Source organism: Telmatherina bonti (genome assembly GCF_933228915.1).
Source record: "Telmatherina bonti genome assembly, chromosome: 7".
Lineage (NCBI taxonomy): Eukaryota > Metazoa > Chordata > Actinopteri > Atheriniformes > Telmatherinidae > Telmatherina > Telmatherina bonti.
In genome coordinates, this window is record NC_136625.1 from 12,052,833 (window position 1) to 12,069,892 (window position 17,060).

A 17,060-nucleotide genomic window follows, 5' to 3' on the forward strand; every position below is an offset into this window, starting at 1 on the left:
AAGATGCTGGTCATATGATGTGAGGTTTTGGTCATATCGCCCCAGCCCTAACCCAAAGTAACTCAAGTTTTGTCTTTCCGTGTCAAACATGTTTAAAATTCATGCAACAAAAATCAATTTGTTTTTTTTCTTCTTCTCCGTTTCTGACAGTTTAAGTAATCATAGTTCCACAGAGTCCTTGGAAATAAACCGTTTCCATGGCAACTGTGTGCTGTTAGGGCTGCAAAAACTCTTAAAATGCAGTAAACATCTCAACTGTGGACACTTTCTAAAAGGTTTCTGTGGAACATCATTTAGTTAGCCTCTCGGAGACAGAAGAGATGAATTCTCAAGTGTCAAAGAGAACACATGAGGCACTTTAACGGGGTCGCCTCAGTTCGCTAGTGTTGCTGCACATAACAAAATCTGCATGTGGCCACCTGGGCCATCCGAGTCCCTTTCAATTACTGCAATGTGATTAAAGAGCAAACAAACATCTGAGGGTAAATACAAAGTGCAGCCTGTCCTCTGTGCCACGTGAATGTAGTGTGTAATCCCATGTGTCTTATGTGTTAACACACCGCCTGGCCTAAAAAGACAAGAAACGCAGATCCTTCTGAACCTGATGTGTGTATAAATAAGGTATCCACCCAGTAGTGCTTGTAGCATCTCGAATTATTTATTCATTTAATTACGTTTTTTATTTATTTTCTGTCTTTACATCATCTCCGTGTACCTCATGTGTAGCAGAACTTTCATTACATGTATGTTTACCAGAAGCAGCCGCAGCAGTATGTAATTGTTTTGTCGTTTTGGGGTCATATTAACCATCTCCGCTACAAAGTATTCACAGTTCAAGAAGAAGGAAATACATTTTTCATTTCCCTATTTATTTTTCATCAGCGCCTTGTGTGCAACAGTGAAAGACTGATGGCGATGCATACAAAATAAATTCCACAGCTGTTGTTCCCTCTCTTTACGCATTCACTCCATGTTTTGAGAAAGAACACTTAATATACATGGATTGGACGGATAACAATTTTTTCTTTCTTTTTTTAAAAAAAAATTTTTACTTACTTTTTCATTTTGTTTTGACTGATTAGCTGTGTAATTGTTTATTTTTCCTCCACAGTTAAATAATCTGTAAAAATTTGCAGTGTGGTCGTTTTTATTTATTTATTTAAATATAACCTCAGTCTGTGTCATTTTGAAAGTTTAATTAGTAGGGCTGTGACGATTTGCTTTTGACCCGATTCAATTCTGATTTTTTTTGGGTACCGATTCGATTTAAATTGCGATTCTTACAATTCTTCGATATTGCTGATTTTTTTTTTTTTTTGTAGATTAAAAACAAAAACATTATTTTTTGCTCGTCATTTTTCTTGATTTCAATGAGGACATAAACAACAGTAGCCAGATCATCATTCTGCTGCTATTTTGCCCAAGAAGAAAAGTAAAAAGATCAATAAAAACAATAAAAATGACCACCATTTTAAAATGGACTATTTTTATTTATTTGTGAACAAAAAAAGATTTTTGAAACAAAAAAAAAAAAGATTTTAAAATTGTGAAGCAAAAAAAATCCAGATTTTTCAATTTTTTGATTAAATTTTCCCACCCCTGTTAGCATCAGTGACTGTAACAGCTGCCACCTTTCAGTAAAGCTTGTTAAGAACTTTGTTCTTGCCGATGAGGCCGCAAGAACAAGAAAAAAAGTTTGATTTTCTCTGGTCAGTGCATACTCCACGAGAAGCTGCGTCTGCAACAAGGCGGGGGTCACTGCGGGGCGGATGTCTGTGCTTTTATGTGCAACAAAGACGGTTATTTCATATTTACCAAAAAATTTTGTCCGTGGCATAGCGGATTGTGCACACAACTGGATTTGTGTGTTTTAAAAGCCATGTTGCAAAAATGTTTGTACTTTGTCACCACCTTGATCGGCTGTTTTATTAAAGCTATCCGGGTCAACTTGCATCATCAAAAACTGTTCGCTTCACCACGCCTACCTCCAATGTCCGACCAATTGCACAATACTTCTCGGAGCCCCGTGAGAAGGCAGTTCTGCTTGTGTGCTGTATCGAGAACAAGCCACAAGCTGTCCACGGTCACGTCCACGAGAACAAAATGACATAATTTTGTTCTTGCAGCCTCGTGCGCATGACAGGGGTTCTCGTGGAGAATGCAACAGGCTTAAGATCCAAAAGATCCTCTCTCACATTTCTCTGTTCTTTCAGCGAGTCAACTTCAGGACAAACAGATTATGATCCATCCAGGCCAAATTACCATCCTGTGGACCATGCCTGCTGGAAACAAGGCCAGAAGTAAGTTTAACTTTATTCTTGTCCTGCTTCTGAATATCAAAAGCAAGGTCGCAGAATATATAACGCCATGCATAAGGACTCATTTGGCTACTTTAAATTTGGCTCCAGAGTGTGAATTTTCTCTATTGTACACATTATTGCATCTTTAAACCCTTAAAAACTTCACTACATCACCCGAGCGTCTGAATGCCATCACTTCTAATGCCAAAAGTTAGTCTAGAAGTTTTCCAGGCATTTATATCCAATCCAGGAATTTCCAACCTGGCTGCAAAATGTAGTTATTCAGACTTTATATGGTAAAACCACAATTAGTGATGGTATCATTTTTATTTATCACTTTTTAGTAATATCGCTATCGCTACTGGGTTGCTAAGACACATCTGTTTTGACCTGGAAATTAGGATGAAGCATCTCCCTGTCAAACTGTCGGCCAATTACATGTCGTAAATAGACAACTCAAACTGTTGGTTTCCTTATATAGGCTATTATGAATTGGCTTTCATTATGTTTTTTTCCTGTCTGTAAAGCGTCTTGAGATGGCATTGCCGTGATTTGACGCTATATAAATAAAGTTGAATTGAATTAAATTGATAATGTCCAACCAAGAACAGCCAACGATCAACAAGTGACAAAGTTTTGTTTTAAGAAAGGGGAAAAAAAAATACTGCTCCTCTGTGGCTGGTAATGGATCCAATAAAATGTTTTTAATGCACAGTTGCAGCAGAGACTAGATGAGTTGAAGGAGGTTTTGTGAGGATAGCGGGTCAAAAGTTGCATAAATAATTTTAAATAGCAACAAACGTTTGGTGGAAAAAGTGTAATTATGTAAATATGAATTTTGTGTCGTTGGTCTTAGTGTTGCTGTATCTATTGATACATTCATTTAAATAATTTTAGCCTCATAATCTGACAACCGAGGCTGTCCTGAAGATAAAACACTTCAGGATATTAACTAATAAACAGTTGAGCTTCTGCGTGCATTTTCTTCAGAAAGAACACAGATAAATAAATAACGTGAAATAACAGGCAGACAGAGAGAAGCACAGAGTTTTAAGGTTTTATCTTCAGACTTTAAAAATAGTTCTGAATTGTGGAAATCTGAAAAATCTGTTTATGTGGATGCGAACAGTGGATCACTGCAAAGCAGTTCCAGTGTGCACAGAGGTCAAATGTCAACCTTTCCCTGTTTTTTTTCTCTCCTGCTTCTGGATGCAAAATTAAGGCAACCAGTGTTCCCACAAAACATGCCTTAATTAATGGAAACCTTAATTCAGGCTTTTACACATAATTTATGGTAGATGTTTATTCTCCCTCCATTTTTATTTATTTATTTGTTTATTTCCCACTCTGTGCCTTCCCGAGCCAGACATAAAGAAGCTGCAGAGGGAATAAAATTTTCAGGCCACTGAAGAGCTTTCAACGTACAAATGGAGAACCGTGGAATTTAGCATTAAGGCTACAGTGCATACATCAGATTTATCCTGCAGTGTGCAGTATTGTTCTCTTGTGGTTTCAGCCTGTATTTATCCTGATGGATGTCTGTTTTATACTGGACATATTTAGCCTCATTTCAAAACCTCCGCTGACTTTAACATATCTAATAAAACTTTATGTAAGATTAAAAAAAAGCTATGTTTTCAGCTGTTTCATTTACACGTTTACTGTCTTTATTTAGCTCTTCAAGCATCCAGAAGTCTCAAAGCGAATCACAAAACTGACTCTCTTTATGGCTTTTAAACGTTTTGGTTGTTTATTCTCCCATCATGTTCAGCATAATGGCTCCTTTTTCATGTGTCAAATTCTTGCAAGCGCATCTATTTTCCCCAACATTGCAGCTCCACCCTTTGTCCTCTTCATTCTTGTTTTTCTGCGTTTTTGACACCTTGGAATCAAAGCTTCCTCTCCTGTTGCACTAATTGCTAGTTGCTCCGAACAGCCGAGTCAGCCGGACGCTGTGAATGTAAAAAATTCTTTCAGGGTGGATGCCTCGCTTGCTAACTACGTGCTCATCTCTCTCCAGAGTGCCGTACTTGGCAGTGTCTCGCACTTTTGAGAAAATTGAAGAGGACTCTGGCAGGTAAGAGCTCCATATGGAAGAAAAGGCAGCATTTGGGAGGAAGTGATTGAAACTCTTTAGAAGGATGTGCACAGAAAGCACTTTTTTTTCTTTACAAATCTACCCATCTGGCTACCTGCTGGGAAGTTTTGAATAAAATTTGAGGAAGGTAACGAACAGAGGTGGATTCAATTTTGTGCTTTCTGCAGGTGTACAAAATATCAGTACTGTATCAGTGTACTATGATGCTGAAAACATTTATATGCACTACTTAGTTTTCATCATCTGTTATTAGTCACTACTTTCAGAAACCTGACTAAGAGGTTCCTTTTTATTGTCCCTTTTGATTTAAACAAATAATCCAATAAAAAAAACTAGATTTTTATGTAATTTTTGTAACCTAAATCTCTTATAACTACATCAACAGCACATTTGACTTTATTTTATTTTAATCTTTCAAGTATATTAAAGTACAAATACCTATTAAGACTGATTTACAACATTTTACATCTGAGGTGTTCCTCTAACTCAGCAGGTCCCATTAAAACCTCCAGACAAATCTCATTTTCTTCCTCACCGGATGGGCTTAACATTAGTTTAGCTCTTCCTCGTTGTCTGAGAGCAATCCTTTTGTCATTTCGCAGGCTGAGAAACATCGAGACGCTGTCGAACCTGCTTCGCTCCGTGCTGCTGCTCTCTCCAGGTAAATACTATTTTATCTCTACTGTAATGACGCGGATGCAGCCACGCAGGCAGCTGGCTGCCAGCCTCTCTATCATGGATATGATGAAGCCAGGTTGCACATAAAAGTGGGAGGACACATCAGTTGCGTTCGCGCGTGTGTGCATGTACCTGAGGGATTCCGATAATGTTTTTGCTGATGTGTTTGTTTGTGTTTTTCTTGTTTGAACGTCTGTGTTTTTGACTGGGAGAGTGGATCTTGCGTCTTTGTTACTGTTGTGTATATCTGTGCTTCACTGTCTCTATCCTCAATGGATTTTTGTGCTGTTGGTTGCATCCAAGTGTGTATATCTCTATTTGTTTTCCCTCTTTTTTTCCCCCCAAAGCGTTTAAAAGTGTGTGTGTGTGTGTGTGTGTTGTCCCCACAGAGCTGCTTCTAAGATTATGTCCAGGTTTGTGCTTTCTTTTGTTGACCTGTGCAGTCATGTGTGTGTGAATTCCTCTGTTTGTCCTAGACGACCTGCTGTGCTGCGTGTACCTGTGTTTGAACCAGCTCGGCCCTGCCTACCTGGGGATAGAACTTGGCGTCGGAGAAACGGTGCTGATGAAAGCCGTCGCGCAAGCAACTGGTAATCCTCACGCACGCCGTTGCATCCAAATGCTGCTTGTGTATTCCCAGCCTAACTCCCGATCCCCCCCCCCCCCCCCCCTTCCCTCCCCTTCTTTGCTCATTAACTAAAGAGGCAGCCTATTTAACATCTCGTTCTTGTTTCCAGGGCGACAGTTGGAGAAAATTAAGGCTGAAGCCCAGGAAAAAGGAGATTTGGGCCTGGTGGCAGAGAGTTCCCGTAGCAACCAGCGCATGATGTTCCAGCCCGCCAGTCTGACAGTAGGGGGCGTGTTCAGGAAACTGAAGGAAATTGCCAGTATGAGTGGGAACTCGGTGAGTCACAGAATAAGATTTTCGACTTGGGGAAAACACAGTTTTGTTTCTAAATATTGAGCCCAGTGAGGGAGAAGAAATGTTAAGATGGCCTTAAATTTGGCAGGAAATGATTGGTTTGTCCTCTTCAGAGAGCAAAGGTTAATCTTTCATCCTTTGAGTAAGTTGTCACCTGGCTGGAATCTCCTTGTGCAATTAGTTCCCTTTTTTCTTCCCTGTTGCTGCTGGGTTACTTCTTTTATTTCCTGCTTTGAACATGGAGTTTGTACTAACTGGTAACCTCTGTCTTTTTGCATGGCGTCTCCACTCACTCTTCTCCCAATCTCAATTTCCTCCCGTCCGCTTCAGGCCATGAATAAGAAAATCGACATCATCAAAGGCCTCTTTGTGGCATGCCGCTTTTCAGAGGCCCGCTACATAGTCAGGTAAAATAAGACTCTCTTGCGCGCGCGCACACACACACACACACACACACACACACACACACATAGATGAGCTCTGCTGCTTGTGAGACCGCAGGCATTTGCACGTTCATATACACAGAATTTCACCAGCGCTCACAATTCCCTGTGTGTCTGTCTGAGCGTGTAGCTCTGGTCATGTGTAGCAGGTGCAAATGGGCATCTACACTGACTGTTGTTGATCTTTTTGGGTTTGATGGACAGGTCCCTCGCTGGGAAGCTGAGGATTGGCCTTGCTGAGCAGAGTGTGCTCTCTGCTCTCAGCCAGGCTGTCTGCTTGACCCCACCTAGACAAGGTAACCACCTCTTCTTAGCTGTAATTATTCTTAATTTTTACACTTGCTTTAACATAACAAAGAAAAATAAAGTTTCTAAAGTGCTCTGAGCAAATATGATGGGTCTGAAACTTTTTTTTTTTCCTTTCTTAGTCAAACTTAAATGTGAGGTAGATGTTAAACTTCTGCAAATTATATAGGCCATCTGTCGTAGACCAGGAAATCCTAAAAGAGGATTTAAGACCAAAAGCACCAACCAACCAACCAACCAGTTTGTCCAAAGACAACTCAGTTTAATTTCAACCCAAATCATAAAACCTTCATGTGCTTATTTTTTTCTTTCTCAAGCCTGCTTCAGATTGGACATTGTCAGTTGAGAATATGCATGTCACATGGGCTTGTCTGCTATTTCAGGGGACCCAGCTACTGTTTACATCTACGATTTCAGTTGTCTGACCTGTAAAATGTGTCGAAACACATCCTAGAAAAAAAAGCCCTTCAGCTCTCATGAGAAGCAAAAAGTTGCTGAACAAGGAATGGAGTTCAGTGTGACACAAGTTACCTCCTGTTTTAATCTCAGACATCATCCACGTGTTTAGAATACGTTTGTACTGATCATTAAATGCACATGCAGCCATTTTTACAAACAAATGGATTGACATGTAGAAGTCTGCACACTCAGCTGAAACTACACACATCATGCTAAAACTGTTTGTAAATTAATCAATGACTGATCTGATATTTTGATTCCAAAATCCAATATATCATCACTTCTGTGGATTAATTCATGATAAACAAATATGATGTTGTTATAAGAGGGGCAGCTGGATGTCTAAATATACAGGATTAAAGGATTTAATAGATCTTGTTGAAGGAAAAGGAGCAGTAACTGTATGAAAACAAGCAAAAATATGCAGAAGTAAGTTAAAATATTACAAAAACATACAACGATATATTGCAATAAAAATTTTTACTGGATCTGGTAGCAGTTCTACTCGGAAACCTCTGAAAATAGTAAACACTCCTTAATGGTTTGACTGGGTATCTGGCAGAACAACACTGGGACATCAGAATCATAAAACAACAAGCAGTCACAGTATTGTTGAGGAAAGTGTTGTTCTCATTGGGGTGTCTTTCAAATCGGTCCAGTTTCATCTGAAGTCCTGTATGTGAACAGCCAACATCTCCTTCCACATAGACCACCAGGTGAGCCGCCTCACCTGTTTGCTCATCATCCCGTTCATCGAACTGATGTTGCCGCTTTGTAAATGCAGAGATCTTTACCTCCGCACACATCACATCCCGTGTTCTCTGTGATGTATTCATCACTGCGCTGCCAGGAAACGGGATGAAAATCTGTTGATTCATTTCTTTTTTGTGCGCTGCTCCTGCAGGCGAGTACAAAACTCAGCGACAACTTTAAATGTTTGTTTCTAATTTTAAATAACACAAAGATTAAGAAAACCACTGAACTACTGCCTGTTCCCCAAAATGGTGGTCAGTCTCTCAGTGCGGTGACCTCTGTGCGCATTCTCTGTTGAAGGGATCCAACATTTATGTATCAGTCGCTGCCAAACAGCTTTTCAACCCAAAAAAGAAGAGCAGCAAACAAACTTTTGCCTGCGTGCATAGTAACACTGCTACTTTTAAAAACCACACTGCAGAAGCTAGAGAGCACAAAGTCCGTCATGGCAAGGTACATTTCTTCCCCTAAACTTTATTCCAAAAAGGATAAACGACGTCTTATGAAGCTCTCTGCTCGATCCTGATTGGTTCAGTTGTGGAAGGTTGCCACAACAGCCTTATCACAATATTTGGTTTCTAAGCCTTCAGCATTGCCAACACCAGATGTGTTTCAGCTCATTAGCTTCATCCAGAGCCAACATTTCCCACAATGGGTCTCCCTTTGCTCAAGTCAGGCTAAATTTGTGTGGTACAAAGGGGCTTTAATTTAATTTATCAAAACTTTAAACCATATTTTCACACAATCAGGGACTGTTGATTTTTTTCATACATTTCCAGAAACGTTGGTATCGCACCATCACACTGTTTTATAGCGATCAAAGTTGTATAGCTGGATTTGTGAGGCTCACAGTGGTGCGGTGTAAATTTTCATTACACAGGTGCAAAGAAATCTCAACGTGGAGGTGACACTGAAATGGGGGGGGGGTTGTGTAATGATGTTTTCAGATGACTTGTTAAATCAGTGTTAAAATGTTTTGTTCTAATTAGAGCAGTGTAAGCTGAAATTAACACCATTTGTGTTAAAGACAATGCATAATGCTGTTCCATCGTATGTGAAAATAGTAACCCTGTGGTGTGTAACGCATGTTCTCACCACCTCCACAGATACTGTATTAAATTGGATCTGCTGTGATTTGTTAAAACATGTGGCGTAGTCACGACTGAAGGTTATACAAGAGTCGATTAGACCAGAGAAAATTTGCATTGATATGTGGTCTGGTCTGGGAATATTTGTGTTAAGATTTGTATTTATTTGTTATTTTCACCATTATTTCATAAGACAGGTCAACTACAAGCACTTTTATTATGGCAGGGCTGCAGTGGATCATTGTAGTGAATTATTTATCTTAATTTATTATTGAATCGTTATCAAAACCAAGATTATTCATGTGAAATTGTGAAGCAAAATAAATCTTTGGGATTTCAACCTCTTTGTTTGAACATTTTCAATCCCACATGGAACGAAATAAGATCTTAAGTTTTAGTGAAATATTCATTGTGAAGGGAAAAAAAAACACTGATGTGCAATGGTACACATTTTTTTTGTATGTCTCCTGGTCTTTGAAGTGTCTTTTACCTTTCATCCAGCAAAACCTCGGGTCATGTAAATGTTCAAACACTCAGATCTGTTTAAATTGCGTTTACTTTCCCTCTTTCTTCATAGGTTTCCCTCCTGCTGTGATTGATGCAGGGAAGGGTATGAGTGCTGAAAGCAGGCGAACCTGGATCGAAGAGAAGAGTCTCATCCTCAAACAGACTTACTGGTAAACGGAACATAAACTAAGCCGCCCTCTATTATTGGTGTCACCATCTAGGCGTCCATCCTCCTTCAGTCCTTGTCCCTCTTATTCCATCATTGATTCTGGTTCCTTTCTGTTTTAAATATTTTGATTATTGTCTATGTTTTTGCCCCCGCCCTTGTTCCATGCAGCGAAATGCCCAATTACGACATCATCATCCCTGTTCTGCTAAAAGAGGGCATTGACCAGCTTCCCAAGCATTGCACACTCACACCAGGTAAGCAGCCAATCAGAAGGAAGAATGTTTGTGTTATCCAAAACTATGGCTGCTGTTTATTTGTTTATTGATCCAACCAAAGGAGATTTGTCTGTTTTCCTATTTGAGTCATTCATCACAAAATGATAAGATTGCACAGAAGTAGGAATTACCTTCCAATTATACCGTTGTCAGGCTGTGTGTGATAACAAGCATTGGCACCAAGGAAGGAAATTAAAACCAGCCACTCCTCTGAATGCTGCTAAATTGGCTGTTATTGGTCAGTTTGACAAATCTAGCAGCTCTTTTGGCAGGTAAACAATTGTTTTTTCAGGGGGTTGTTTTGTTCTGAAGTGTAAAATGGTTATAGGAGCTGCCGAAGCTTTGAATAGGACGGCCAATTAGGACAACATAGCCCTGCCATATCAGCTTCTTCCTCTGAAGCAGTGATTAGGGAATTTGTTTTGTACATTCATTATCATCTCCTGCTGCTTTTGAAGCTTAACTCGGTTGCCCCTGGAGATGTGATTCAGAGAACTTGAATATCAGCACCAAACAAACAAACTTATGTCACCTGGTTTGTGTTGCAGAATCGGTGCAATGATGAGTTTTCTGTGTGAGATTGTGGCTTTGGAGGAAAATTCACAGCTCCTGAGTTTTATTTTCCCGTGCATACTGATAAAGAGCTTCTTCTCTCATGTAACCTGAAGGCATGTTTGCGGCAGCTCGGCTGCTCTGCTTCGTCATGTTAACCACACATGCAACCAGTGAGAGAAGAATCTCTGCTGGGCTGACTCGGAAATGCCGACTTTACTATTTATAATTCATGAAAAATACATGATTGTGTTTGTTGGTTTGTCCTGCTGTTAGAAGGAGCTCGCTTCCAACATTTTTCCCACCATCCCTTTACCTTCCAGGTGTACCGCTGAGGCCCATGTTGGCTCACCCCACGAAGGGTGTCGGCGAGGTCATGAAGAAGTTTGACGAGGCGGCATTCACCTGCGAGTACAAATATGACGGCGAGCGCGCACAGGTGTGTGTGTATGTATGTGTGTGTGCGTGTGCTTATAGCTGAATGTCAGTGTGACAAAAGTGCAACTGTTTGTTTTTCTTCCTTTTGGCACCCGACATATGCCCTGCTTAATTTTGTATGCGTATACCTCTCAGCTGTGTTTTTTTTATTTATTTTTTAATATGAGGTATTGCTGTTGTGTGACTTTGACTGTGTGCTCTTGGCAGTGTGTGTGTGTGTGTGTGTGTGTGTGTGTGTGTGTGTGTGTGTGTGTGTGTGTGTGTGTGTGTGTGTGTGTGTGTGTGTGTGTGTGTGTGTGTGCGTGCGCGCGCGCCTGCCTATTCTTTTTAAGATAAACAGCTGTGCTGCTTTTACCCTTGGCCTGTGGGCAGAGCTGGCTACTTCTGCCACTGTGGGCCAGTGAGGAGAAGGGGAGGGGGATTTTAACAGGCTAGAAACAGAAAAGACACGACACATCAGAGAAGTGAGAGGCGAATACGAAGGCACAACAGGAGATGGTGGAGGGGATGAGGAAATTTCATGACATAAAATGTGCAGTAAGAGAGGAATTGTAATGTAAACCCCTCCAGCTCTATTGTTAATTTTGGACCGCCAAATAAAGTGCCTTTGAACTGAGCTGAATGTGAAGAAAGGAGATGAGCAGGCAGAGAAACGGCAACAGACAGGATGGAGGCAGTGAGCCCTATGACATCCTCTTCTTCTACTTCTTTCTCTCTGGTCTCACTGCAGTGGACTGTGCCTCATTCAGCCAGCAGGGGGACTCGTGATGCATTACTCAGTTCATCTCCCCTCTGTGTCTGTGTGTGTGCGTGTGTGTATGTGTGTGTTTGTTTTTTGTACTGCCATCGGATTGCTAGATTTGCCTGTTTGACAGCAGGAAAAATCGTTCTTTTTCTCATCTTTTTCTTATGAGTTTATTTGTCAGACTACTGCAGTTTCAAAAGAAAAAAAATGTAAATACTTGAAGGATTTGTAGCACAAAAACAGGCGAAGGTGATTCATGAGGCAGGATGTCGCCACAGTCCTCATTTAGGAATTAGTAAAATTAGTTATGGAATGAAATGTCAAGCATTTCATTAAAAAAAAAAAAAAAAGTTATAAGGTGAAGAGAGTAGGGATGAACAAGATGTTTTAGCAGCAATGTTATGTTCATTGTCTTGTCATCTGTAACTCAATCATGTCATGCTGGAAGATGTTTTAGTATCAATAGAAAGAACTGGAGCTATCAGAAACTGTTTGAACTAATTTATTGAACTAAAAAATTTGTTTTATAGTACATAGGATGGTGCAATATGGACCGTATTTATATTTCTTTGGCTAAATTATTACTACAAGTGATTAGGGCTGGGTGATATGACGATTTATATTGTTTGGACGATAGAAAATATCTTGCTTTACGGCATGCACGCTGCAATATATAAACAAACATGGAGAAAAACGGTAGCAGACGCGTTTCAGAGCAGGGTAATTCACAAAAACATGACCAGCCAACCAAAACTGATGAGCTTGTTCATTAAAAGAGAAATTTCTGTCGCATGGATGCGGTTTGGATATAAAAAGACAGATGTAGAACCGACAACAGACTACCTCACAGTCCCAACAACGGACTAACTCATTTTAGCACCTGCGCAAGAATTTGGATAAATAATACAGAATAAAGAATAGAGTCAACGAGCAAAAGCAGCATTATGTGGTGGCCAAAGCGCTCATGATAAACTCCAGACGTAACGACTGTAAAAGACTTTTCCCTGTGAAATGTCATACGGCCATAGTTCCCACAGATGGAAGGAGATCACTGCTGCCATTGCCAAACACATCTGACACATAACTGATGACTGATATTAAATCACACAAACAATTTTATATCGTTATCTATATCGTTATGAGGATATAAAATGAGCTATATCGGGATATGAGATTTTGGTCATATCGCCCAGCCCTATATGTGATTTATAGCTTTCCTTTCTGTCCTTTTCTCCTGTCTTGTAAAGGAATTACTAGTCAGTGAACAGACCATTGCCACTCAGGCAGTGCTGCGCTCTTTCTCACATCTTTTTTAAAGCACTTCTCTAGCTAACTCTTAGCTGATGTCTTGGGTCATTCAGGGTTTTTAGCAGCTGTATAAAGGCATCCTGTTCCATAATTGGGATCGGGATAATCAGTCTTGTTTGCAAACAGTTCTTGCAAATGAATTTGTTCGCCAGTCCAATTACAATATTTACAAAGATTGTGGCATTCACAAAAATATTATCTTGGATTTAAGAACTAGGTCACTCAGAAGTATTATTCAAGTGCTGACACATTTGAACAAAACCAGTGGTTGTTGTAGGAGCCATATTATAAGACATGAATGTCTGCGAATATGCTGACATGTGCAGGCTTGATTGGCACTTGGGTGGAGGGTGTGTCACTTTGGGTGTGAACGCACACATTACAAATAGTTGCACTCACCTGAGCGCATTGTTTTGGCTGTAAGGATGCAGAAGTGGGGTGAGCTCGGGAGTAAACTTTTTGTTGACCACAATTAGATGTTTTTGCTCTGTGTATTGTTTGTTCATTGTAATTTATTTAAAGTAACTATAAAAATAAACAAACGCAATAAGGAGAACATACATCTTAGTGCGCGTCATCAATATCTCCCGTGTTTAGCCTGCAGTGGCTAAGTAGATAATGGCGTTGGACAGTTAGCCACAACAGTTGTGTTGTGTGAACTTGGAATCTGAACCATCTGCAAATAGCTGAGCCAACTGTTCCTCTTCCACAATTCACCTCCGGTTTCCATGTTACCACTGCAGGAGTGAGTGGTGGGAAAGGGGTGGGATGTGCTCCAATTACAAAGAGAGGTGGAGCCGTGAAGTTATTGTAGTCGGGGTGTGAAAAAAAAAAAAAAAAGAAAAAAAGAAACAGGCCAACTGAAGGCTCTTTTAGTAGAATTGTAGAGATGAAAGCCCAATTTGTAAATTGCATATATTAACACAGTTTCTTATAGGATAAAACATCATGAATATGAGAGAAAAGACCATTATGAGATGAAATGTCATTAGATCAATCTAACTCACATTTTTACTTTGTTACTTTTTATTGCATAATTATAACAGATTTCAAAATTAGGACTTTTGATCTCATTATTATGAGAAACTTTGTCAATATTTTTTAATATACAAGTGGCAGCAATATGGACTCTTTTGTCATAAATGAGAGTCTAATCCTAAACTTAGTGTAAAATTATACTGATGCAATTTAAAAACTTGAGATACCACCCAGCTTTAATAAAATATAATAGATGCAAAGATGGATGTGCTTTTGTCCAGAGCAGCAAAATTATCATGCTATGTCGATAAGTCACTACAGCTTGGATTGATGGAGTATTTAAATAAAATGGTGTCACAGTGGGTCAACCAGTATATTAAACATCCTTAATTCCTCTCTGGATATGAGTAGCGACAGTACTTACCTGTTTTTTTGTGTTTGGATCATTTGGAGCAATTGTGTGACAGTAAAGTTCAAGAAAGCAGAGTTCACACTTGGAAAAAAAACCCTCTTCAGAGTTGTCATTTTTCATCTTTTAAAATGATTGTCCTTTCCTTTGCTCTGCACTCCTCTACAACATCAACCTCTAATTCATTCTGAATGCACAGTGCAGCATATTTATTCATGTCAGTTTATATCACAATGCAGTGTGTTTCCCTTTGGGGTAGCAGCTCCATCTGTGTCCATACCATACGTGTCTAGGCACATTATTGAGTTGTAGGTCTCATGTTTTTGAAAATGATCAGTCATTGTGTGTGTATAAACCATAGAAAAAAAATTGACTTTGAAGATGGATAGCATAAGAACACACAGGCTGTGAAAGAAGCAAGTACACCCTTAATGTTTCCATTGGACTTCATAGTTTAAGTAGCTGCCTGGTGCTATTTAAACTAGTATTGATTCTCCTAATTACTTGCGCTTGATCAAGTGATCTTTGGAAATGTAATCACATCTATGAAAGCAGAACTTTGACATTCTGCTGGTCTGGAGCATTAAAGCGAGTCCTAACACAATGCCAAGAAAGTGGCAGCCTTGGTATGCTGGTCACTCTCACACTTCACTCAGCGACTCCAAATGTCTCCGGCGTTACTATCAAGTCAAAAACACTGTGCTTGCATACAGATACAGCTGTTGCTGCTGTCACCGCACAATGGCGAAGTCCTTAGCAACTGTTGATATGCTTTTATGCTTGTCAGATGTGCTTGATTAATGGATCATTGGTGTGAGCGCCTCTATAATACACTGCATGGACGTTAAAGTCACCGCCACAAAAAAGAAAAAGGTCACACACGTAAATACAATGGTCGTAAACAACAAGTTTATTTATCTCAACAGGGAAAACAGGCTCTGCGTTTTACCCAAATCTACATTTATTAGAGAGCAGTACGTTGCCTTGCTGAGGACCACTTAGGAGGTCAAGGTCCTTGCTCAGGGGTGTTGGGGTCGTTCACCTCTGTCAGCACAGTAGGAACTTAAACCCCGAGGCCTCTGGACCCCAACTCACCTCTGTAATAACTGGACTATCACTCCCTCTTAGCTTATACATACACACATACATTGTTTTTGAAACAAAAACTTTGGAAGTGTTGGTCCTAGGGCTGGGCTATATGATGATATATATCGTTTGGATGATAGAAAATGTTTATCTTTTCATATGAGGCTCTTTCGCTTACGCCACAATAAGATGCTTTACTACAATATTTTCCGTCAAGATGCGCTTTACGGCATGCACACTGCAATATACAAACAAACATGGAGAAAGACTGTAGCAGATGCGTTTCAGAGTCGGATAATTCACTAAAAGTTGACCAGCCAACCAAAACTGATGAGCTTCTACATAAAAGAGGGGACATTTCTCTAGCATGGATGCGGTTTGGACATAAAAAAGACTGACGTGGAACCGATGACAAACTAGCTCTCTGTACCAACAACGGACTAAGTAAGTAACTCATTTTATCACCTGCGCTAGAATTTGGATAAAGAATACAGAATAAAGAATAGAGTCAATGAACAGAAGCAGCATATAGTGGTGGTGAAAACGATCATAATAAACTCCAGACACAAACGCTGCAACAGGCATTTACCCGTGATACGTCAGACGGCCATAGTTGCCCCAGATGGAAGGAGATCACTGCTGCCGTTGCCAAGCACATCTGACACATTACTGATGACTGACACAAAATTAAACAAAAAAAATTAATGTTGTTATGTGGATGGTTATGGGGATATAAAATGAGCTATCTTGGGATACGAGATTCTGGTCCTATCATCCAGCCCTACTTGGTCCCCTGAAGCCTTTAGGTGTGTGTTCGCGCAATGCCAGTGTAGAAAAACACCATCTACTGTTCCTGCCGAGCAGTTTGGGAAGATTTTAAAGTCATTTAACAAGTTGTAGTAACAAGTTGGAGTCCATCATTCATTAAAGCAGTGTTTCCCAGTTCCAGTCCTCAGGGCCCCTCCCCTGCACATTTTAGACATGTTCCTCCTTCAAAACACCAAAGTCAGATTATTAAACTTCCCCATCAAGTTCTTAGAAGCCTGTTATGGAGCCCTTTATGTCATTCAGGTGTGTTAAAGTAGGGTTACCTATAAAACATGCAGGGCAGGGGGTCCTGAAGACCTGGATTGGGACACACTGCATTGAAGTGTCTCTTTATTTTTTCATTTTTCAAAAAAGAAAGAAACAGGACATCTCAGTTTGGGTTTGTAAAGTTGCATCTGAACAAACCACAACACTTCTTGAGAAAAAAAAAGTTCTTTGGACAGGAGGTCTTGCATTGCACGCCAAGTTTAGTATAAACATCACAACATATCCAAAAAAAATATATCTACTCCTGGGCAAAAAGCCCTTTAAATCAGCTGTCAAACACAGTCCAGTGTGTTTGTTTGTTTATTTTTTTCTTTTCATTCAATTGACCATGTTCTCCCCAACAACAGTGTCTGGTTCGCGTTAGGGATGGATAAAATCAAAAATTAGTCTAGCTAAATGTCATTCTACAAGCTACTGAATCTCATTGTGCATTTAATCTTTCATACACTGT

At 39.9% G+C, this 17,060-nt stretch overlaps 1 protein-coding gene across 1 annotated transcript in view; it reads left to right on the plus strand.

Moving 5' to 3' along the window:
- Nucleotides 1-17,060, plus strand: part of lig1 (ligase I, DNA, ATP-dependent) — a gene marked incomplete at its 3' end in the record, with an annotated part of 69,848 nt that overhangs the window by 18,919 nt on the left and 33,869 nt on the right. The window contains exons 8-17 of the mRNA XM_079243491.1: nt 2,214-2,300; nt 4,321-4,377; nt 5,001-5,059; nt 5,553-5,666; nt 5,814-5,980; nt 6,329-6,405; nt 6,646-6,737; nt 9,625-9,724; nt 9,892-9,977; nt 10,874-10,989. Coding sequence (XP_079099617.1) covers nt 2,214-2,300; nt 4,321-4,377; nt 5,001-5,059; nt 5,553-5,666; nt 5,814-5,980; nt 6,329-6,405; nt 6,646-6,737; nt 9,625-9,724; nt 9,892-9,977; nt 10,874-10,989 — 955 coding nt within the window. The remainder of the gene's footprint in view (nt 1-2,213; nt 2,301-4,320; nt 4,378-5,000; nt 5,060-5,552; nt 5,667-5,813; nt 5,981-6,328; nt 6,406-6,645; nt 6,738-9,624; nt 9,725-9,891; nt 9,978-10,873; nt 10,990-17,060) is intronic.